The 21,379-nt window shown below is 38.9% G+C and overlaps 1 protein-coding gene across 3 annotated transcripts in view; it reads right to left on the bottom strand.

Annotated features, from left to right (window-relative positions):
- The window catches only part of CEP78 (centrosomal protein 78), a 32,269-nt gene extending 12,610 nt beyond the window's left edge, over positions 1 to 19,659 (bottom strand). For all 3 annotated transcript variants that reach the window (XM_054727441.1, XM_054727442.1, XM_054727443.1), the window contains exons 1-9: positions 19,095 to 19,659; positions 14,396 to 14,568; positions 14,229 to 14,301; positions 13,196 to 13,299; positions 10,883 to 11,057; positions 7,901 to 8,014; positions 6,153 to 6,217; positions 5,751 to 5,862; positions 385 to 520 (exon numbers count right to left, since the gene is read on the bottom strand). In XM_054727441.1, coding sequence (XP_054583416.1) covers positions 385 to 520; positions 5,751 to 5,862; positions 6,153 to 6,217; positions 7,901 to 8,014; positions 10,883 to 11,057; positions 13,196 to 13,299; positions 14,229 to 14,301; positions 14,396 to 14,568; positions 19,095 to 19,347 — 1,205 coding nt within the window. In that variant the 5' untranslated portion in view covers positions 19,348 to 19,659. The remainder of the gene's footprint in view (positions 1 to 384; positions 521 to 5,750; positions 5,863 to 6,152; positions 6,218 to 7,900; positions 8,015 to 10,882; positions 11,058 to 13,195; positions 13,300 to 14,228; positions 14,302 to 14,395; positions 14,569 to 19,094) is intronic.
- Positions 19,660 to 21,379: the final 1,720 nt, after the last annotated feature.

Raw genomic sequence — 21,379 nt, 5'->3', positions numbered from 1 at the left:
ACAATCAGCTAAAACTAGTTAAATCTAGTGTAATTCACTAAAATGAGTTATGACAGTTGACTGAGTTACATTAAGTCTAATCCATACTTCTTACTTCTGTGCTGCAGGGCTTGGCTCAACTGTACCAGCCTTTAATGAAACCTTTCTCACTCACACAATTAGAGATAATTTTAGTCTCCTCTTGACTCCCACTGGGTTAAATCTGTTGTGATACTCAAGCAATAACTTTAAATTCCCAATTATAATTACCTGTAGTTTTTCTTCCTTAAAGGTGCACTAGGCAAAAAACATTGTGTGAGTTATCTTTATCCTCTATAGAAACAGCCAGAGACCTCCTTCCCACATAATAGAAACTCCTAAAGATAGGAAATAAAAATACTGTACCTGTTCCTTTTTGCACGTTCTGCAGTACGCCATGGCAGGAAACCAGACACGCCAGGCGGTAGAGGTTCAGGAGCATAATTGTCTTTCCCAAGGGAGTGTTTCCTTCCATTATTTGCAGGTTTCTTTGTAGCCAATCCTATGTTTGAGAAAACATTAAAAGAAAGACTCGGGATTCATTCAAGGACCACAGAACACTTACCACATATGCATACTTTAAAAACAATACAAGCAGGCACTTAAAAATGATGCCAAAGCCATTAAAAACAGTCATTTTATAAAAATGTTTTTACATAGGCCAGCATTGTTTAAAAATATGTAACAAGTTAATATTTTAACTAAAATACATTAAATGTGCAGAATATGCAAAAGTAAATAAAAAATATATCAAGGAAAGAAAATTATACAGGACACATTTTATGTACCATACATAAACATTTAGTTTATTGAATTTCAAAGATAAACAGATACATCCACGATTCCTGATAAACAGAATCTTCTGAAGTAGACCAAAATTTCAACTTAAGATTAATTTTGCTATGTAAAAATGATCAAGGCTACAAGACCGAAAGTTGCTGGGTGGTAGGTGATCAAAGTTACTCTACTATAAGTCTGTTGACCTTCACTGTTCATTTTATTTCATGTAGAAAACACAAAAGAAATAAAATCCACAGGAAAAAAGAGCAAAATATGGAGACTTATCCTACATTTCAATACTAAAGAGTCAAGTATCATTACATGAAATATTTGGTAGCAAAAACTAGCCTACATTTTAATATTTTCTTTAGAACAAACCATATATGGTATTAAAATTCACATTTAAATATTTTCACTGTTACTGAAAACAAATATGGTTATATTTATCCTTGAAATCTATTTTACTATAGAAGATCTACTTAAGCAACATTAGTATTTAAAATAAAGCATATGTGGTAGTCAAGGACAAATATTTCATGTAGTATATCTTACTGATAATCACATAATCCTGTGTGATTTCTCTGGATATATTTATATTCTCTCTTAAAATATATAGGACCTCAGTTCATCTTATGCTATTATATTGTTATTTAATTACCCTCTAACAAATAATGTTTGTGTATCTGTGGTTTGTATGTGTATACCTTTTCCTTTAATTTCAGAAATGAAAGCAAAATATATTTGTAATGAAAACCAAAAGAATTTACACTTCCCTTGTTAGATTAAAAAAATTCTAATAAATTCCTGTTTTCTTTCTGTACACATCATTACAATATGAATGTGACACAATTCACACAATTATTTAACCCGTAACCTCACCTGGATCTAACTATATAGCCAGACACTTATTTGGCTTACCTCTATGTCTCCAAATAACTGAGGCAAATACAAAAAAGAGCCCAAGAAATAAAATTACTCTTAAAATAGCTCAGCAAGCTCACAAACTTGCACATTTCCACTTTGTTTAATCATGCTAAGTAAGAAAAAGAATTTTAATTGTTCTATTCTCATTCCATAATGCCCTATTACATCACCAGGTACTAAAATTATAGAATTCCTAATTATTTTTTAATATATAAATGTTTTTTATATGTTTCCACTTCTAATATTATATCAAAACACTAACTTAGTTACTTTTAAGACTTTTACACATGATATAAACTTTTAATAATATATAATTAGTGTAATACTCTCAATTTCTTTGTATATACTACTTGACTACTAAAATATCACTGTTTGGAAATAACAACTGTAAGCAAATCATAAGATTTCTTTTGATTTAATAAATACTCTTACCAACTACTATTAAATACATTATTATTATTATTGTTGGTTAATCCTCATCCAAGGATATTTTTTCCATTTTTTTTTTTTTTTAGAGAGTGGAAAGAGGGATGGGGAGAGAAAGAAAGAGTGAGAAACATTGATGTGAGAGAGACATATCAATTGGTAGCCTCCTGCATGTGCCCTGATCAGGGCCGGTGAACGAACCCACAACCGAGGTATGTGCCCTTGATCAGAATTGAACCCGCGATCCTTTGGTGTGCAGGCTGATGCAATACCACTGAGCCACACCAGCCAGGGCTATTTAATACATTATTGACCAAACAAGTTAATTAATGGAGAATCAAAAACACACATTTTTTAAATAGTAAATAAAGAAAGTTGTATTTATGAAGACGTTTTACAAAAATCACTTAATATTTAGGTTATTTCCAATTTTTCACCAATTTAAAAAATTGACCAATCAACTCAATGAAACCTTGTGAATGCATTAAAAATGTAACTAGCCAGCATGTCTCAGTGGTTGAGCATCGACCTATGACCCAGGAGGTCATGTTCGATTCCCAGTCAGACATATGCCCATGTTCGTTACGGGCTTGATCCCCAGTGTGGGGTGTGCAGGAGGCAGCTAATCAATAATTCTCTCTCACCATTGATCTCTCTCTCTCTCTTTTCCACTCTGAAATCAATAAAAATATATTTTAAAAAATACTTGAATGGGGTAGACAATCTATTCAATAAATGCTGTTGGAAAAACTGGACAGATACATGTAAAAAAATGAAACTAGACCATCTTCTTACACCATATACAAGAATAAACTCAAAATGGATTAAAGACTTAAATGTAAGATTACAAATCATAAAACTCCTAGAAGAAAACATAGGCAGTAAAATCCTGGATTTTTCTCTTAGTAATATTTTTCTAATATACCTCCTCAGGCAAAGGAAACAAAAGAAAAGATAAAGAAATGGGATTACATCAAACTAAAAAGTTTTGCACAGCAAAGGAAACCACCAACAAAATGAAAAGACAACCCAGCCCTAACTGGTTTGGCTCAGTGGATAGAGCGTCAGCCTGCGGACTGAAAGGTCCCAGGTTTGATTCCGGTCAAGGGCATGTACCTTGGTTGCAGGCACATCCCCAGTAGGAGGTGTGCAGGAGGCAGCTGATCTATGTTTCTCTCTCATCGATGTTTCTAACTCTCTATCCCTCTCCTGTCCTCTCTGTAAAAAATCAATAAAATATATTTTTTAAAAAAAGAAAAGACAACCCAAAAGAACATATTTGCTGATGATACATTCGATAAGTGGCCGATAACCAAAATGTGTAACACATACAACTCAACACCAAAAAAACCCTAATCTAATTTTTAAAAATGGGCAAAGGACCTGAATAGACATTTCTCCAAAGAGGAATGGCCAGTAGACATATGAAAGGATGCTCAACTTCCCTAATCAGAGATATGCAAATTCAAATCACAATGAGCTATCAATTCATACCTGTCAGAATGGCTATCATCAATGAATCAACAAACAACAAGTGTTGGTGAGAATGTGGAGAGAAGGGAAATCCTTGTGTACTGTTGGTGGGAATGCAAATGGGTGCAGCCACTATGGAAAACAGTACTGAGGTTCCCCTCAAAATTAAAAAATGGAACTGCCTTATGACCCAGCAATTCTACTTCTGGCTATATATCCAAAGAATCCCAAACCACTAATTTGAAAGAATATATGCACTCCTATGGTCACTGCAGTGTTATTTACAACAGCTAAACTATGAAAGCAACCCAAGTGCCCATCAATAGCTGTGGTACATATTAGTATACATAATGGAATATTACTCAGCCATAAAAAAGAACAAAATCTTACCATTTGTGATAGCACAGATGGACCTAGAAGGCATTATGCTAAGTGAAATAAGTCAGTTAGAGAAATACAAATACCATATGATTTCACTTTTATGTGGAATCTAAAGAACAATATAAATGAATAAACATAGCAGAAAACATTCATAGACACAGAGAACAGACTGATGATTGCCAGAGGGGAGGGGAGTTGGGGGACTAGGTGAAAAAGGTAAAGGGATTGAGAAGTACATATTGGTAGTTACAAAACAGTCATGGTGATATAAAGTACAGCATAGGGAATATAGTCAATAATATTATAATAACTATGTATAGTATCAGTTAGGTACTAGAAATTTCATATACTTTGTAAAGTATATGATTGTCTAAACACTATGCTGTACACCTAAAACTAATACAAAATATTGAATGTAAACTGTAATAGAAAAAATATTTTTAATTAAAAAAAATAAAAAAGTAAACCTGTAAACATATCAAACAAAACTTTATTTTTTTGACTCTGCTGAATCACAACAAAACAGAACACACCATTGTCCACATCTAATCACTATTTCCCTCACCTTTTCAAAGTAGGGAGGGAGTATATATTATAAACAAATAAATCAATAAACATTTCACTCTAAAAAACCATTTCTCAAGTAGATCCAAAGAAAAGATTATTTGTTGGTCATTGTTTGGTGATCTTCATGTATCTGGTGTATTATTAAAGTCACCACAAACCTTTTTCTAGAAAATTGACAGGTTATAAACATAAAAAATTTATTTTACTTTCTTTTAATTAGACCTTATGGTTTTACTGTTTCAAAATGTAAATTTACTCTCAAGAAAGGGTCAGATTCATATTAGATTTGGTTTAACTAATTCCACTATGCCATTCATTCTTATCACACACACAAAAGGGTTATTTGCAACTAGATACTTGTTTTAGAAATAAAAGTTAAGGTCCCTTTAAAAACAATACAAAAATATCAGGACCATATTATATCAAATTTATATGTTCAGGAGAATGTGAAACTCATGCCATTGTTAAAGGGTTTTATAAAGAAGATTTTTAAAATTATGTTTTGCCACAAAGTTATAGACTTGATTTTAAAATTCAGGGTTAAGTATTATTTGGAAAATTAAACATACGTTATAGCAAAAATTTAAAAATATTTTTCTACAATGTTCTACCTAGGGTCAATAAATTTGTTGGCAGTATTATTTTATAAAGATTATATATACTCTAAGGTGTTTTTTTTTAATCATTGAAAGAAACAAAGTGTTAGCTCCCTCAACAACTTTAGGTGGGAATTTCCAAGAAGGGAATAAGAAGTAAAAATGGAACTCAGAAGAAATTCTATTTCTTATAGCACAAAAGGATAATTCTTTATTTTAAAAAAATCACCATGCAAACACACCAATGCTAAAATTATCAAAGTGCATCCCAAGTTTTAACTGCAAAGTATTAGAAATAATCATCAACTAGAAAACATATTCAAAATAATAAACTTCTTATGAAGCCCAAATAAGAAAATTGGTTAATTAAACAAAGGAAAATATTAGCATCTCATTCTGAAATTATTTATTTCTACATTCTACAAATTCTCATAATCTGTATCAGAACAATCAGTCATCCTAATATGTATGTAGTTAATACTGTTTGTTACTATAAAAACCATACAATGAGAAGAGTCTTCAATTTTAGCACACCAGAACACATAAGGGTATAACTTTTAGTAGCATTAAAGAGCGAAGAGTTACCAATTCTAATAGTAGCTTTTCCTTTTCGACCACTTCCCAGAATTATAGTTTTCTTTTTCTGTTTAGCAGTTTTCAATGGTTCTTTCACTGATGGAGTAGTTATCCACTGATACTGGAAGAGGAATAATAAATAATCCATTTCAGATAAAGGTAATTTATGAGGGCTTGATCTTAATTGAAAATTTTAAGATATTTTAAGTTAAGAAAAGGTTTGCAATCTGTATTTCTGGTACCCCAAATTAAAGATTCACATAATATTTCAAAAAACAGAAAGCCATTTCATTTGACTAAAAACTTAATTTAAGATGGCAAAAACAACAATGGTAATTTTATTTTATTAGAAAAAGAAGAAAAAAATCAATGAAAGAGAAATTCTTCCTAGAGAAGTGAAACACATTATACCTCTGACTTGGCACTGCTTCCATTCTGGAGAACTTTTTTGATAACTGCTTTCATCACAGAATGATCTAAAGTAAAATAAACTGAAGTTATAGTAACTGTTTTCCAATGAGTGGCTATTCTTATTTATAAACAAAAGGCAACCAATTATTGCTTTTCCTAGAAAATTAAATATGAAATCCTCATAATGTAATTGTATACCTAGTCCCATCTTTGCAAATTCTAATTTCTTCTCAAAAACCTAAGATGAGGGTGGGGGTGGGTGGGGAGAGAGTAACCAAAGAACGTATATGCATATATGCATAACCCATGGACACAGACATTAGTGTGGTGAAGACCTGGGGGGTGAGAGGTGGGGACATAGTGGAGGGGGGTCAATGGGGGAAAAAGAGGGGCATCTGTAATACTTTCAATAATAAATTTAAAAAACAACAGAAAACCTAAGATGAAAGTATGCCACCTCACACATTGCCCTCCCCTCCCCCAATGGCTACTATTTTGGCAGCAGCAAAGATCAAGTCTAAATATTTTGTGTGTTTATATTTATATATATAATATATATTGATTTCAGAGAGGAAGGGAGAGGGAGAAAGAGATAGAAACATCAATGATGAGAGAGAATCATTGATTGGTTGCCTCCTGCACACCCTACACTGAGGATGGAGTCTGCAACCCAGGCATGTGCCCTTGATCGGAATCGAACCTGGGACCCTTTAGTCCACAGGCCGATGCTCTATCCATTGAGCCAAACAGCTAGGGTAGACTTGTTTCTTTATGACTATTTCCTTCATATGCCATACCTAATCTAACTGCAAGTCTTGTTAGCTACACCCTCAAAACACAATCTGAACGCAACCACTTTCATCAGCTGCAACTTTCCACCCTAAGGTAAGCCATAGCCATCTCTTATTTGGACCATTGTGATAGTCTTCAAACTGGTCTCCCTGTTTGCTTCTTTATCCCCTCACAAGTCTAGTCTCCACACCAGGGTCATCTTATTGAAACACTGCCCAGATGATGCCCTTTTCTAGCTCAAAATCCTTTGCTCATTTAGAGCAAGCCATATCCTTCCTCTGACCTTCAAGACCTTACAAGATCAGGTCCCTGGCTAGCACCCTGACCTCATAGCATACCATGTTCTTCCTCTCTCAGTGCTCTGGCCATGTTGGCTTCCTTGCTTTTCCTTAAATACTCCATCCACCCTGCCATCTATGTGCCTGCATACTCATTGCTCTCCTGTCCTGGCTGTGCTTCCCCAGATCTTCCATGGCTCGCCCCTCTCTTCACTAAGGTCTCTTCCACTTGAATGTCACTTCTCCAGTAAAGCAGTCCCCTGACAAACCTATCTAATACTAGAGGTCCGATGCATGAAATTTGTGCAAGAGTAGGTCTTCCTTCTCCCGGCTGCTGGCACCGGCTTCCCTCCAGCCCAGGCTTTGCCCGGAATGATATCCAGTTTAATTAGCATATTAGCCTTTTATTATTATAGATAGTCCTATGTGCCACCTTCAGTCTCCTTACCGCAAGGCATCTTTGTACTTGTTACCATATAAAATTATACTACTTATCTGTTTACTCATTTCTATCCGAACTCCTCCACTAGAATATAAATTCCATGAGGATAAGACTTTATGCTACAAAAGTATAAGATTAGGCAAGTAAATACATTAGGTTTTAAAAATTGTCAATACACAAATAAATTATTTTTGTTATGTTATTTGTTAACCATTAAAAAAAATGGGGAGACATACCAACAAGTGGATTTTTTCTTATATCCAGAATGACTAGAGTTCTATTGTTTTCAAGGGCCTTGAGTAAAGTTTTTGCTCCTTCATTGGTGAGGCCACACTGCTGCAGGTCAAGGGCTATTGATGAAAGACAAAAGATCACTTGCCAATTCTGTATAGATTTAACACACAGACAACTCTCACTTATTCATGTGTGGAAAATTCCTGTATAAGACTAGTCATAGCAGGGTTTTAATATTAGGTACTGAAAAAAATTTTTTTAAAAGTATATGCACACATAATACAAAATCCAATAAAAAAACTCTTCTTGGATATGCCAAGATTATCCTGCCTTTAGTACCAATAAATCATCTAGCATATTTTACAATATAATCTATGAGTGAAAAACATCACAAAAGAATCTCAGTTTTTAATTAGCAAGGATGCTAATGGCAGTGTAAACCTCATAGACAAAAACTGATTGGGCTCAGCAGTTGCAGTATATTCTTTTGATCATGATCCTGAGCTCCAATTTACTCTTGAAACTAGTTAAAAGGGGGAAATAGAAAAAAAATGTGGTAACATTAGATTTAGAATAAAAAAGACAAAAGAAGTCTAAGAGTATGTAAATAATGACAAATGCAAAGAATGTGTGAGTACATAATAAAATATATGTTAAATATGCCAAAAGCCCACCATGAAAGAATGATACTCAAGAACTCTCTCTTGGTAAAAGGTCAGACAAAGAAAAGAACAAATGACCATGATTACCATTAGTTCTGAGGTTGTACAACCAACTCATCTAAACCAAAGGGAACATCACAAAAGCACTGATATAAGTATACATAAGAGGAAACTATGCCAGTCTTTAATAAAAGTTTTTATATCACTGTAAGTGTTAATATACCATTACATTAAAATAGCTGGAGTCTTTCAAAACCTCATGGCACACAGAAATAAGTCAGATATATGGATCTAAGAGAATATGATGTAACATTCACAAACTCTTACCACAGAATGGAAACAGGATATAATTATCCAACTAGCCAAACTGATTTAAAAAAAAAAAGCCAGAAAATCTCACTAGCAAATCAAATGAATACAAATTAAAACAATCAAATGTGATTGTTTTCTTATCAGATTAGGCTAAGACCATATAGCAAAAGCCTTTAAAATGTGCATATTCTTGACCCAGAAAAATTCTTTTTCTAGGAATTTAACCATAAGCAATAATCAGAGATGTAGGCAAGGATGTATATCACAGTGTTGCTTATAACAGTGAAAAATTGGAAATAGCTTATATATCTAACAAGAATGAATGAGCTAAGTATAGCATATTCATATAATGGAACTCTCAACTGCCACTAAAAATATTGTGGCAGATGTAAATTTACTGACTTGTTAAGATGCTCATACTATACTAAATTAAAAAAAATTATAAAATTTGAAATACCCAATTTGCATTTAAATGACACAAGACAGTGTTCATGAGGATGCAGGTCTCACATACACTGTTAGGATAGACTATAAATTGGCACAGTATTTCTGGCAGGCAATTTGGCAACACATATCCAGTCTTAAAAATGTGTCACACTCGGTCATTCCACTTTTAGTAACATATTCTACAGAAGTAATCCCGACGGACACAGAGATATACATACAAAGTGCTCAATATACACTGATACTGACAGAGAAAAGCACAAATGGTCTAAATCTAATTGTAAATAATTGATTAAACTATTGCACAGCAGTATAATGGAGTACTACATAATATTCCATTAAGTGAAAAAAGCAGGGATATGGCCTGGCTGATGTGGTTCAGTGGTTGAGTGTCAACCTATGAACCAGGAGGTCATGGTTCAATCCTCAGTGGGGGGTGTGCAGGAGGCAGCTGATCAATGTTTCTCTCTCATCATTGATGTTTTTATCTCTCTCTCTCTCTCTCTGAAGTAAAAAAGGGATATGAATAGTAAGTACACTACAATTCCATTTTTGTAATCTCTAACTGTACAAATCCTATCTAATGAAAGAGTAATATGCAAATTGACTGTCATGTCAACACACAAGATGGCTGCCCCCATGTGGTCAAAGAAGGCTGGCCCCATGTGGACACAAGATAGCCACCACAAGATGGCCAGCAGGGGAGGGCAGTTGGGAGGGACCAGGCCTGCAAGGGAGGGCAGTTGGGGGCAATCAAGCCTGCAGGGGAGGGCAGTTAGGAGTGACCAGGCCAGCAGAGGAGGGAATTTGGGGGCGACCGGGCCTGCAGGGAAGGGCAGTTGGGGGGGACCCAGGCCTGCAGGGGAGAGCAGTTGGGGAGGGGGGGACCAGGCCTGCAGGAGAGTAAAGTTGGGGGTGACCGGGCCTGCAGGGAAGGGCAGTTGTGGGGAATGCAGGCCTGCAGGAGAGAGCAGTTGGGGGGGACCAGGCCTGCAAGTCAGGGCAGTTGGGGGTGATCAAGCCTGCAGGGGAGGACAGTTAGGGGTGACCAGGCTGGCAGGGGAGGGCAGTTAGGGGCAATCAGGCTGGCAGGGGAGCAGTTAGGCATCAATCAGGTTGGCAGGGGAGTGGTTAGGGGGTGATCAGGCTGGCAGGCAGAGGCGGTTAGGGGCAATCAGGAAGGCAGGCAGGCGAGCAGTTGGGAGCCAGCAGTCCTAGATTGTGAGAGAGATGTCCGACTGCCCGTTTAGGCCCGATCCCAGGTTGGAGAGGGTGCAGGCTGGGCTGAGAGACAACTCCCCGTGCACGAATTTCATACACCGGGCCTCTAGTATATTTATAAAAAAAACAGACTGAAAGTGCATATATCAAAACGAACAGTGATTATGTCTGGGAATTATTAAGATTATGGGTAATTAAAAATATATAAATACAACTCTTAAGAAAAGTTTAAAAGCACAATAAAAAATTTAGGATAAAATGAGGCTTTAAAAAATACGACAATGATATTATGCCAAAAGCTAATTTAATATTATAAAATTCAATATTTTTAATTTTAGAATTTACCTCTAAGCCACAAATCCTCAGTAAGAGTTTCTGCAAAAGCACTTGCACCCAAGTCACCAATGAGCATGTTGCAATTCAAAGTGACGCGCCTCAAGCCAGCCATACAGTCAAGATCAGGTCTCCGGTAACGAAGACTCTCAGCCCAGGTTTCTTCATGTCTTCTCATGGTCTGATACTTCAAAGGTTTAATAAAATGAAATATGGGAACAGGATATGCATACAGAGTAGGGCTTATTATGTTTGAAATTTATACACAAACACCCAGTATATATGCCAGGAGAGTCAACTGAAGTTTACTCAATTCTAGTCTGCCAGTTATAAGACTTCAGCACTGGATGGCCTGTTGTTGATTAGGTATATAATGACAACTCAATTACATTATATGAGTTTTATTTTCTTTATCTGCCAAGTCAGGAAATAGATTCTAAATTCTAGCATTGTTGAGGCTCTAAATTCTGTTCTTCAGAGGTCTCCAAATGCTTGACTGTGCGTCCCACATTTTAAAAACATGTACCTTATTTATTAATAAGCTATATACATGAAATTCTGTGCATATATTTTATGTACATTATATACTACACAAATTTTTTAAATGATACAAAAATAAATACAGAGGTTCCAATACTGCTTAGGATATGCAAACCAAATGTGTATGCAAAGCCAGTCTGACATGCCTTACAAAATTGATGGTTTTATTTTTATTTTATTTAAAAAAAATATATATATATATTCTTTTTTTACAGAGAGGAAGAGAGAGGGAGAGAGTTAGAAACATCGATGAGAGAGAAACATCAATCAGCTGCCTCCTGCACACCCCCTATTGGGGATGTGCCCGCAACCAAGGTACATGCCCTTGACAAGAATCGAACCTGGGACCCTTGAGTCCGCAGGCCAATGCTCTATCCACTGAGCCAAAACGGTTAGGGCATGATAGTTTGATTTGTAACCACAGGTATTGTATGAAAGGCATATTCAATTCTATATTCATAAAACAAATTTTGGCAACAGGAAAAACTGACGATAAAAGAACAAAACCTGCCCTGGCCAGAGTGGCTCAGTTGTTTGGAGCATTATCCCATACACCAAAAGGTGACAGTTCGATTCCTGGTCAGGGCACATACCTAGGCTTTGGGTTCAGTCCCAGTTGGGGCATGTATAGAAGGCAACCGATCAATGTTCCTCTCTCATATTGATGTTTCTTTCTCTCCCCCACCCCCCATTTTTCTAAAAAACTTAAAAATAAATAAAAATAAAAGAAAATATCTTATTACATTCTTGAACAAGAAAGTTCCTATGACACTATAAAAGGAAAATATTTGTGTTGTTTTTCTATTAATAACTTATTAAAGAAACAGTGGAAATAACAGCAAGCATTTACATAGTGCTTATTACATGCCAGGCACTATTTTAGACAAAATTATTTCATTTAACCCAAATAATAAGGCACAGAAGTTACAAAATGGGAGAACTGGAATTTGAACCTAGGCCATTTGCTTTTAGAATCCTTGCTCTTGACTGTTTTCTTGGGGGTCAATGGACTTGCTCTGTACCGGCCCAAAGGTAAAATTGTCAGCTTTGTGGGCCATACAATTTCTGTTGAAACTACTCAACTCGATGTATAGGGTGAAAGCAGTCATACTTACTATGTTAACAAGTGGGTGTGATGGTGTTCCAAAAAAACCTTTAAAAAAACAGGTGATGAGCTGAATTTGGCTCACCAGCCATAGTCTACCTATCCTCTACCTATCCCTGACTTATATCATCAAACTATTAAAAAAGGCTTTATGTTAAAGTATTAGTAAGTAATTTTAGGCCTAAGTATAGTAGGTATAACCACTGTACAGTTGTTAAAGCATTATTTTAAAAACGATATTTACAAAATGCTAAAATAGTGATTTTTATTAGTTTATAAATTACAGCAATTAACAGTAAATTCTGATATTTTTTCATTTAAGTCATTTGAACTTTCTTCATAGTATCACAATAAATGTTTTCAATAAGTAAAAATACTTGAAAGCACTGTTTATGTTTTTACATTCAATCTCTGATTTCTCAGATTAAGTGGATCATTTTTACTAAATGGTAGAACCCCAAACTAAAAACTGGTCATATTCTACCAACAAAACTAAAACTATAATTATCACATGTATCAAAAGACAAAAATAACTGCCATATTTTTTTTCAAGTGTCAGAGTTCTGGTCTATTATATAGATAAATAGATATAGGTATACACATAAAAATAACCACCATATTGCATCAAAATAGTAATGAGCTTCAATCACATGTTTTCATGAAAATGTAAACAAAATTACCTTTAAGATCTTGGCCATGTGATCTGCTCCCTGCCAAGTCAGATTACACCCCGTGAAGTTTACTGCCTTAAGAGTGATAGAGTTCTTTATACCTTGACAAACAACTAAACGGAAAAAAAACACACACAATAACAACCACATGCGGTAAGATAAAGAGCCAGTATGGTCAATCTTGATTTACTCGCTTTTCTTGAGTCTACTGGAGGTTTATAGCTGTACTCTAAAAACCATCCTCTACGATTTTTGCAGAGAACAGATATGGATTGGTGCATTCTAAAATATGGCAGTAACAAAGCATTATTCCAGTTTATAGCAACAGTTTAATTCTATTTAGATCTATTTAGATGCTAAAACTGGATCTAAATTTTGCAAATTTTATTCCCAACCACTCAGTGAAGTACTATCAACCTTTTGAGACATAGAAAAACTAAAAAGCCTAAGTCTTCCTATTTTCATTTCCTATAACCTCATCTCGATTATCAATCAACAAATTAAATGTAAATTATAAACCCAGAACTTTATTAGGTGATATACAATATACTAGAGCAATATACACTAGAGGACCTCAAAACTTGGTTCCCTCAAATTGAAATGCAGGCTTCCTTACCCCCCATAGTACTTGGCATATATTTCCTATTTTAGCACACACCATAGTGCATTATAATTATGATTGCATATAGGTGTTTTAACGATTGAAAAATAATAGTGATTTTTTTCTCTTTATATTTTACTTATTTCCCCTCCCATAATATTTCTTAGAGATCAACAAACATAAAAAACAAACAGTAAATACAAAATATTACATATTTGTGTAGCTGTGGCTTAATACAACCTTAAGTAAAATTAATTCAGAAAGTATTAAGCATGATGAGCTTTCATGTACAAGCGATATTGGATCAAGGTTTGAGCAGGCACAAGAAACAATTCAGATAGAGGCAGCACCAAGAAAAGATCCAGATAGGAATTAACATGGCATGTAGGGAATCATAAGACTAGTCTGATGAGAAGAGACTTAAGAAAGATTAAGACTCACTTTCTAAACCTCCATCTCCAATTGGACAATTTGCAAGAGACAGTTGCACCAAAGTAGCTGATTTATTCAATCCCTTTAATGGGGAGAAAAGGTTAAACAATTTATTGGTTTAGTTTCCCCCAAAAGCAACTATTAAATGTTCTCAGGACACAATGGAGAAGGCTTACCTTTGTTAAAATAGTTAAATCTCTCTCTCTCAGAACTAGTCCATTTAGTTCCAGGTGCTTTAGAGCATTTGATACACTTAAACAGCATTTAAGAGCTTTGCATAGCTGGAAGGTCACATCTTTGCTTCTTATTGCAGGAACTCGACTTCTGCAAACTTTATTTCTATCAGAACCTAAAGCAAAAGGATTATAAAGTTAGTGATTTCAACCATACATTTTATCATCATTAAAAAGGTTGCAGGTTTAATTCCCATACTGAGGTTTTGGGTTTGATCCCTGGTTGGAGCGAGTACAGGAAGCAACTGATGGATGTTTCTCTTCTCTCCTCTCCTCTTCTTTTCTCTCTCTCTCTCCCACCCACTTCCTCTCTCTTTAAAAATCAATAAAAAAAACTATTCTCTGGTGAGGATTAAAAAAAATAAAAAGCATCTGCTCTGTGCTAAGGCATAGAAATGACGTCTACCCTTAAAGCCCTCTTTAAGGAGGGACACATGGAAACTCTAAACTTCAACCACATAAGATATAGCAGGCGTCCTCAAACTACGGCCTGCGGGCCACATGCAGGTGTTTTTGCCGTTTTGTTTTTTTACTTCAAAATAAGATATGTGCAGTGTGCATAGGGATTTGTTCATAGTTTTTTTTAAACTATAGTCCGGCCCTCCAATGGTCTGAGGGACAGTGAACTGGCCCCCTGTTTAAAAAGTTTGAGGACCCCTGAGATACAGAAACATAAACTATGTAAGCAAGCAAACAAGAAAACCCAGCCAACATAATAGCCATCCAATGTGAATGAATAAAAATCATATCTATTTTTGTCAGATTGGCAAAAAATATATATTTTTTGCTGTGCCAGAAATTTTTAGTAATTAGTTTATGTGTGCTATGAGATAAAAAAGGTTAAAAATTGCTGATCTAGCCCTAACTGGTTTGGCTCAGTGGATAGAGCATCCGCCTGTGGACTGAAGGGTCCCAGGTTCGATTCCAGTCAAGGGCATGTACCTTGGTTGCGGGCACATCCCCAGAAGGGGGTGTGCAGGAGGCAGCTGATTGATGTTTCTCTCTCATCGATGTTTCTAATTCTCTCTCCCTCTCCCTTCCTCTCTGTAAAAAAAAAAAAAAAAAAAAAAATCAATAAAATATCTTTTAAAAAATTGCTGATCTAGAAAGATGAGAATGACTACACAGAGTCAAGTGGGAAGTGCATTAACTATAGGGGGAGCAAATGGGCAAAGATTTCCAAGCCAACATCTGCCAGGCACTGACAAAAAAGGCTAGGATGCAAGTGGGGGAAGAGAGAGAAATTAAAATAGAGAGGCTGGCCGAAGTAGGTCTGGGAGAGAGAACGGTTTTAATCCCACAGATGATGATCAGGGCTACCAATGGAACAGGTGCCTCTGCAGGACAGAAAAAAGCACCCCACTGCTGAAGGCCAATTAGATAAAGAAAAGGATGAGAAAAAGGTACCTACTTCAGATAAGAAAAAGCACCCCCTCCTCAGAGCCAACTAGCTCCACGAGACCTGGCAGAGCACAGCTCAGATTTCAAACCTCTGTGTAGAACACAATCTGTACAAACCAACATGCAATAATCCTGTGGGCATTAGCCGTTATAAGCATTTTTTAAGCCTATTTTTTCATTTCATTTTATAAAATAAACTAGAGGCCCAGTGCACAAAATTCGTGGGGGGGGGGGGGGAGGAAGGGGGTTGTCCCTCAGCCCAGCCTGCACCCTCTCCAATCTGGAGAGGGCAGTCGGACATCCCTCTCACAATCCAGGACTGCTGGCTCCCAACCGCTCACCTGCCTGCCTGCCTGATTGCCCCTAACTGCTTCTGCCTGCCAGCCTGATCACCCCCTAACCACTCCCCTGCCAGCCTGATTGACATCTAAATGCTCCCCTGCCAGCCTGATCATCTCCTAACCACTCCCCTGCTGACCCAAATGCCACTAACTGCCCTCCCCTGCAGGCCTGGTCCCCCCTAACTGCCCTCCCCTGCAGGCCTGGTCCCCCCTAACTGCCCTCCCCTGCAGGCCTGGTTCCCCCCAACTCCCCTCCCCTGCAGGCCTGATAGCCCACAAATGCCCTCTCCTGCTGGCCATCTTGTGTGTTGGAATGATAGTTAATTTGCATATTACCTCTTTATTAGATAGGATTTTTATTGATTTCAGAGAAGAAGGGGTAGGGAGAAATATAGAAACATCAGAGGTGACTGAGAATCACTGATCGGCTGCCTCCTGCATGCCCCATATTGGGGGATCATGCCCACAACCTGGGCACATGCCCTGATTGGGAATCGAACTGTGACCAGGTTCATAGGTCAACCATGGAGCCATGCCAGCTGGGCAGCATATCTTTTCATTTTAGAAGATCACTCAAGACAAGTAGGCAGATGAACTGAGAGAAACTGAACTCAGGGACAGCAAAACCAGCTAGAAGCTTCTGCAATAGCCCAGGCAAAATGTAATTAAGGATGAAGAAGAAAATTTAGGAGGTTAAAATCTATAACCTAGACCCACTGGATGCAAGCGATAAAGAAGGTTCAGTAAAGGAACTCTGAAGAGAATGGTCTATGTAAAACATTTTTCTTACATCCAATGTAAAATATTAGGCAGGATTGAGTACAGTGGCCTTGATCTAAGGTCCCTTTCAACTGTAATTTCTTTTGATTTCTAAGTTATTACTTTGGTTAAAGTCTTCAGAGGTCCAGAACAGTTCCTATACCTGAATAAGATGCAGAGAATAACCTAACTTCTCTTCACCAGGGGATAAGTTGAACTGTCCTTGCAGAAGAGGTAACAGATGGTAGGAATCCCAGAGCCTAGAAAAGGACCTGGCACATGACAAATGTTCAGATTTTACTGGTTAAAAAATAAATAAATAAATAAATAAATAAATAATAACCAATTCCTCTTCTACTTTCTCAGTTTATAAACATATTCAAGTGTGTCTATTTAAAAAACATTTTTTAGGCCTACGATTTTTGGGATCTTCTTTGTGGTAACCCCAGTTTCTCCCATGCCTTCAAACAGCCATCAAACAGGTATGGATGCTCCAAAGGCCCCTCTTAAACATCAAAGATGAAGATCCTTTCCCCACCCTCAATCCCTTCCTATGGTGCTCTGCCTATCACAGAAAAGTGCTGCTTTATTTTTATTTTTATTGATTTCAGAGAGGAAGGGAGAGGGAGAGAGAGATAGAAACATCAATGATGAGAGAGAATCACTGATTGGCTGCCTCCCACACACCCCACACTGGGGATGGAGCCCACAACCCCGGCATGTGCCCTGGTGGGAATCCAGCCGTGACCTCCTGGTTCATAGGTTGAGCCATGCTGATGGGGCAGAAAAGTGCTGCTTTAGACTTTTAGAAGGATTTGCTGCCTTCCCTCTTTTTACTGGTCACCAGGCCACACCCATCTGTCTCTTGGATCTCTATAACCCAGTCCTCCCTCTTTATACCTTAATTTGGGCCCTTAGATTACAATTCGCCCTCCTCCCAATCAGCTGCCTTCTGTAGGGAGGTCAGAGTGAGCTTGCACATCAAAAGTCCATCTCATCACCCTTGAGTGCTTCCCAACCACCTTCAAGATAAGCATCCAAACAAGGCCCCTCCCTATTTGGACCCCACCAGGATTCTAGTCTCAATTCACTTCTTTCTCAAACCTGGAGTTCCAGTCCCATACCTTAGTTCTGCCAGATAGTCTTATATTTCTCAAGCTTTGACACAGCTGCCCCTTCCTGCCATCTGAGTCGCTTCTACACATTCTTAGAAAGAATGCCTCCTCCAGGGAGCCTTCCTTGAACCTTCCCTTCCAATATCTGCACTCTGCAGCACCAGAACTCACTTCTTTCAGGGTACTGACTGCTGTGCTTGGGCTCACTGCAGCCTCCCCCCCAGGAAAAAGATAGGTCCTCCAGGCCAGGAGCCTTGTCTCCAGCAAGTCTGTGATCTGACTGAGCTCATTCAAGTGCCAGGATCCTTTACATATGTAACCTGCTAATTCTAAGAACCCATGGAAACCCATGGTTTTTAATGTCAATTTACAGTTGTCCCGTAGTTCCAAAGTAACCTGCCCAGCTCACACATCGAATGTAAACCCCTGGAACGTAAACCCTAGGCTGCATTCATGCTCTGTCCACTATATATGCTACTATTAAAACAACACCCCCACCACCACCACCCTTATCCCCCAACAGAGAGCCCTGTCTTAAAATGCAGCAAAAGGCTGGGGTGTATAAAATTCCTAATCGCTTTGTTCTACACTAGGGAAAGTCACTGCGTAACATCTGTAACTAGGTAACATCTGTAGGATGCTTGATGATGTCCCAAACTGTGCTAAGTGCTCTACAAGCGTTAACTTGGGGGGATCCATACCATCACCATGTAGAGGGTGTTAAGCTCAGGTTACAGATAAGAAAAAAAGACCTAGAGGCCTTAACACGTTAAGCGCCGTGTCAGTCCCCGGTGCCGTCCGCAACATATCGGTGAAATCGGATATCGCGGGCTAAAAGGAAAGGAAGACAAAACAGGCTTGGCGCTTAACGTGTTAAGGGACTTGCCCAGGGTCACCGAGCTGGTAAGACTCCGGGGCGGCGCGCCCTCCCCAGCACCGGTCCAGCGTCCAGGCTCCACCGGGCACCGTTTAAAATCCCGCTGCGCGGCACCGACACTCGGACCACGGGAAGCGGGAACTACAAACCTGTTTCGCCGAGCCCCGATTGGAAGAAGCTCTTGATGGAGATCAGGGGCAGATCTTTGTTGATCTTGAGGGTGTTCAGGAGCGGCGCCCAGTCCACCGAGCGGAGGCGGTCGGCGTCGAAGTCCAGCACGCCCTCCCGCAGGCTGGCGCGCACGGCGGGCAGCGGCACCGAGTCCTGCAGCGCGCACAGGTACTCGTAGTGGGAGAAGAAGTCGGCCGCAGAGTCACGGCGCACCTTCACCGAGTCGATCATGGCCAGAGGGCGGCCTCGGGGACACCGGCGGTGGAGGCGGCGCCCGCCCCCGGCCGGGAGCTCCCCGATCGCCTCCGGGCTTTTCGAGCGCCCACGGCCCGAAGACTGCGGCTCCGCAGCTGGCACAGGAGCGGCGGGTCGGCCAGAAGGCGCAGGGCCCTGGGTCCCAGTGAAGTCGCCCCTGGACGCCGCGCTCCCGCGCCGCTTCCCGCCCCGCGGCGCCGGCCGTTGGCGCCCGCCCCCCCCTAACCCTCGGCTGCGCGGGGCTGCAGTTCCAGCCGGCGGGAGGGTGCCCGCGGGGCGGAGCGCGGGCGTCAGCGCGCTGGCCGTGCGTCCGCACGCAGGCCCCGCCTCTCGTGGGCGGTGCTTGAGGCCAAGGGCGGGACCTTCGAGGCGAGGGCGGTGCAAGAGGTAAGGTAAGGGGTTTAGGAATCGGGCTCCCCCAAAAGGGTTTACTGATTGATCCGAATAAAAATGGGATATAATTAAAAATGACACACAACAAAATAAAAATGGGATATGATGTAGCAACGCATTTTAAAAAGTAGTCTAAACTCCTCATAAGTGTCTGGGCTTGCACCGCCCAGGCGAGGGAGTACAGTCCATAAGGGGATGTAGGAGCAACTGTGGTCAATGGTATCTTTAACGTCTGTGCTAATTTCTGCAAAAACGCTTTAATTTCTGTAGTTCCTCATGGTTGTTGGCAAATGGTAAAATGTTCCACGAAATCAGGACATTACTGTGGTTAATACTTAACCTCTTTGTTTTGTACTGATGATGATGATGATGATGATGATGATGATGATGATGCTGGCTAACTCGAGTACCTAGTACTTTTCTGTTTCCGAGGCATTATTTTAAGTACTGAGTATGTGAAATCATTAAATTTTCCTAACAATTTCACAGAGAGTTTACTGTTGTATGTCCATTTTACAAAAGGGAAACTGAGGCACAGGAATTCACAGCTAAGTGGAAGAACTCAGACAATTTTTGTATTAAATTAAACAAGGAAGCCGGCCATTCATTAGACATGTGGCTCTAAGGTTGTGGTGGCTTACGCCAACCAAAATATAAGCTGTTAATGCCTCAAGTTATGAAAATCTAAGGACAACCAGTCACAAACAGCCTGCCAGGCTTTAATCCAGGCGTCCTCAAACTACGGCCTGCGGGCCACATGTGGGTGTTTTTGCCGTTTTGTTTTTTTACTTCAAAATAAGATATGTGCAGTGTGCATCGGAATTTGTTCATAGTTTTTTTTAAAACTATAGTCCGGCCCTCCAACGGTCTGAGGGACAGTGAACTGGCCCCCTGTTTAAAAAGTTTGAGAACCCCTGCGAGTTTAATCTATAGTCAGTCAATGATTTCCTTGCTTTGCTTCCTCCTTTTTCTTATAAAAGTCTCTCCCTAGGTCCTAACAGCTTCCAGTTTGGTGCTGCCCGATTTGAATTGATTTTTGCTCAAATACATTCTTAAAAAAAATGTAAATATGCCTCAGTTTATCTTTTAACATTGGCCTTAGAACCTGTATGTGTTTGTATTCAGTTTCTGGAATAATGATAGTCATCAGGCCTTAGGCATTAGGTTTACCGCATTCCTCTTCTCTTCACTGCACTCTGGATGATACCTCCACCCACTACAAGCACGCACACACTCCACGAAAATAGCTTAGATGTGGTCAATATAGTTTCCACATGCAACATGCTCAAGTTATAATAGTCACGCACCACATATCCACATTTCGGTTAATGACAGACTGCATAGATGATGCTGTTATGCCATATGGCCTAGGTAATGTAGTAGGTTATCCCTCTATGATGTTTGCACAATGACAAAATTACCTAAGGATGCATTTCTTAGGACATATCTCCGTCATTAAGTGGTACATGACTGGATAGCAAACCAACCAGTTATGAAATGAAACATTACCACTCCCGTGGAAGAGTCCCATGTAACCACTCTCCCAATCGCAACCACTCTTTAACTGATCCTGGATAACCACTCTCCTGAACTCGGTATTCATCATTGCAATATA

This window comes from Eptesicus fuscus, chromosome 15 (genome assembly GCF_027574615.1).
Source record: "Eptesicus fuscus isolate TK198812 chromosome 15, DD_ASM_mEF_20220401, whole genome shotgun sequence".
In the NCBI taxonomy this organism is placed as follows: Eukaryota; Metazoa; Chordata; class Mammalia; order Chiroptera; family Vespertilionidae; genus Eptesicus; species Eptesicus fuscus.
Note: the sequence above shows the minus strand (reverse complement) of the source record. Positions and strands in the feature narration are given on the sequence as shown.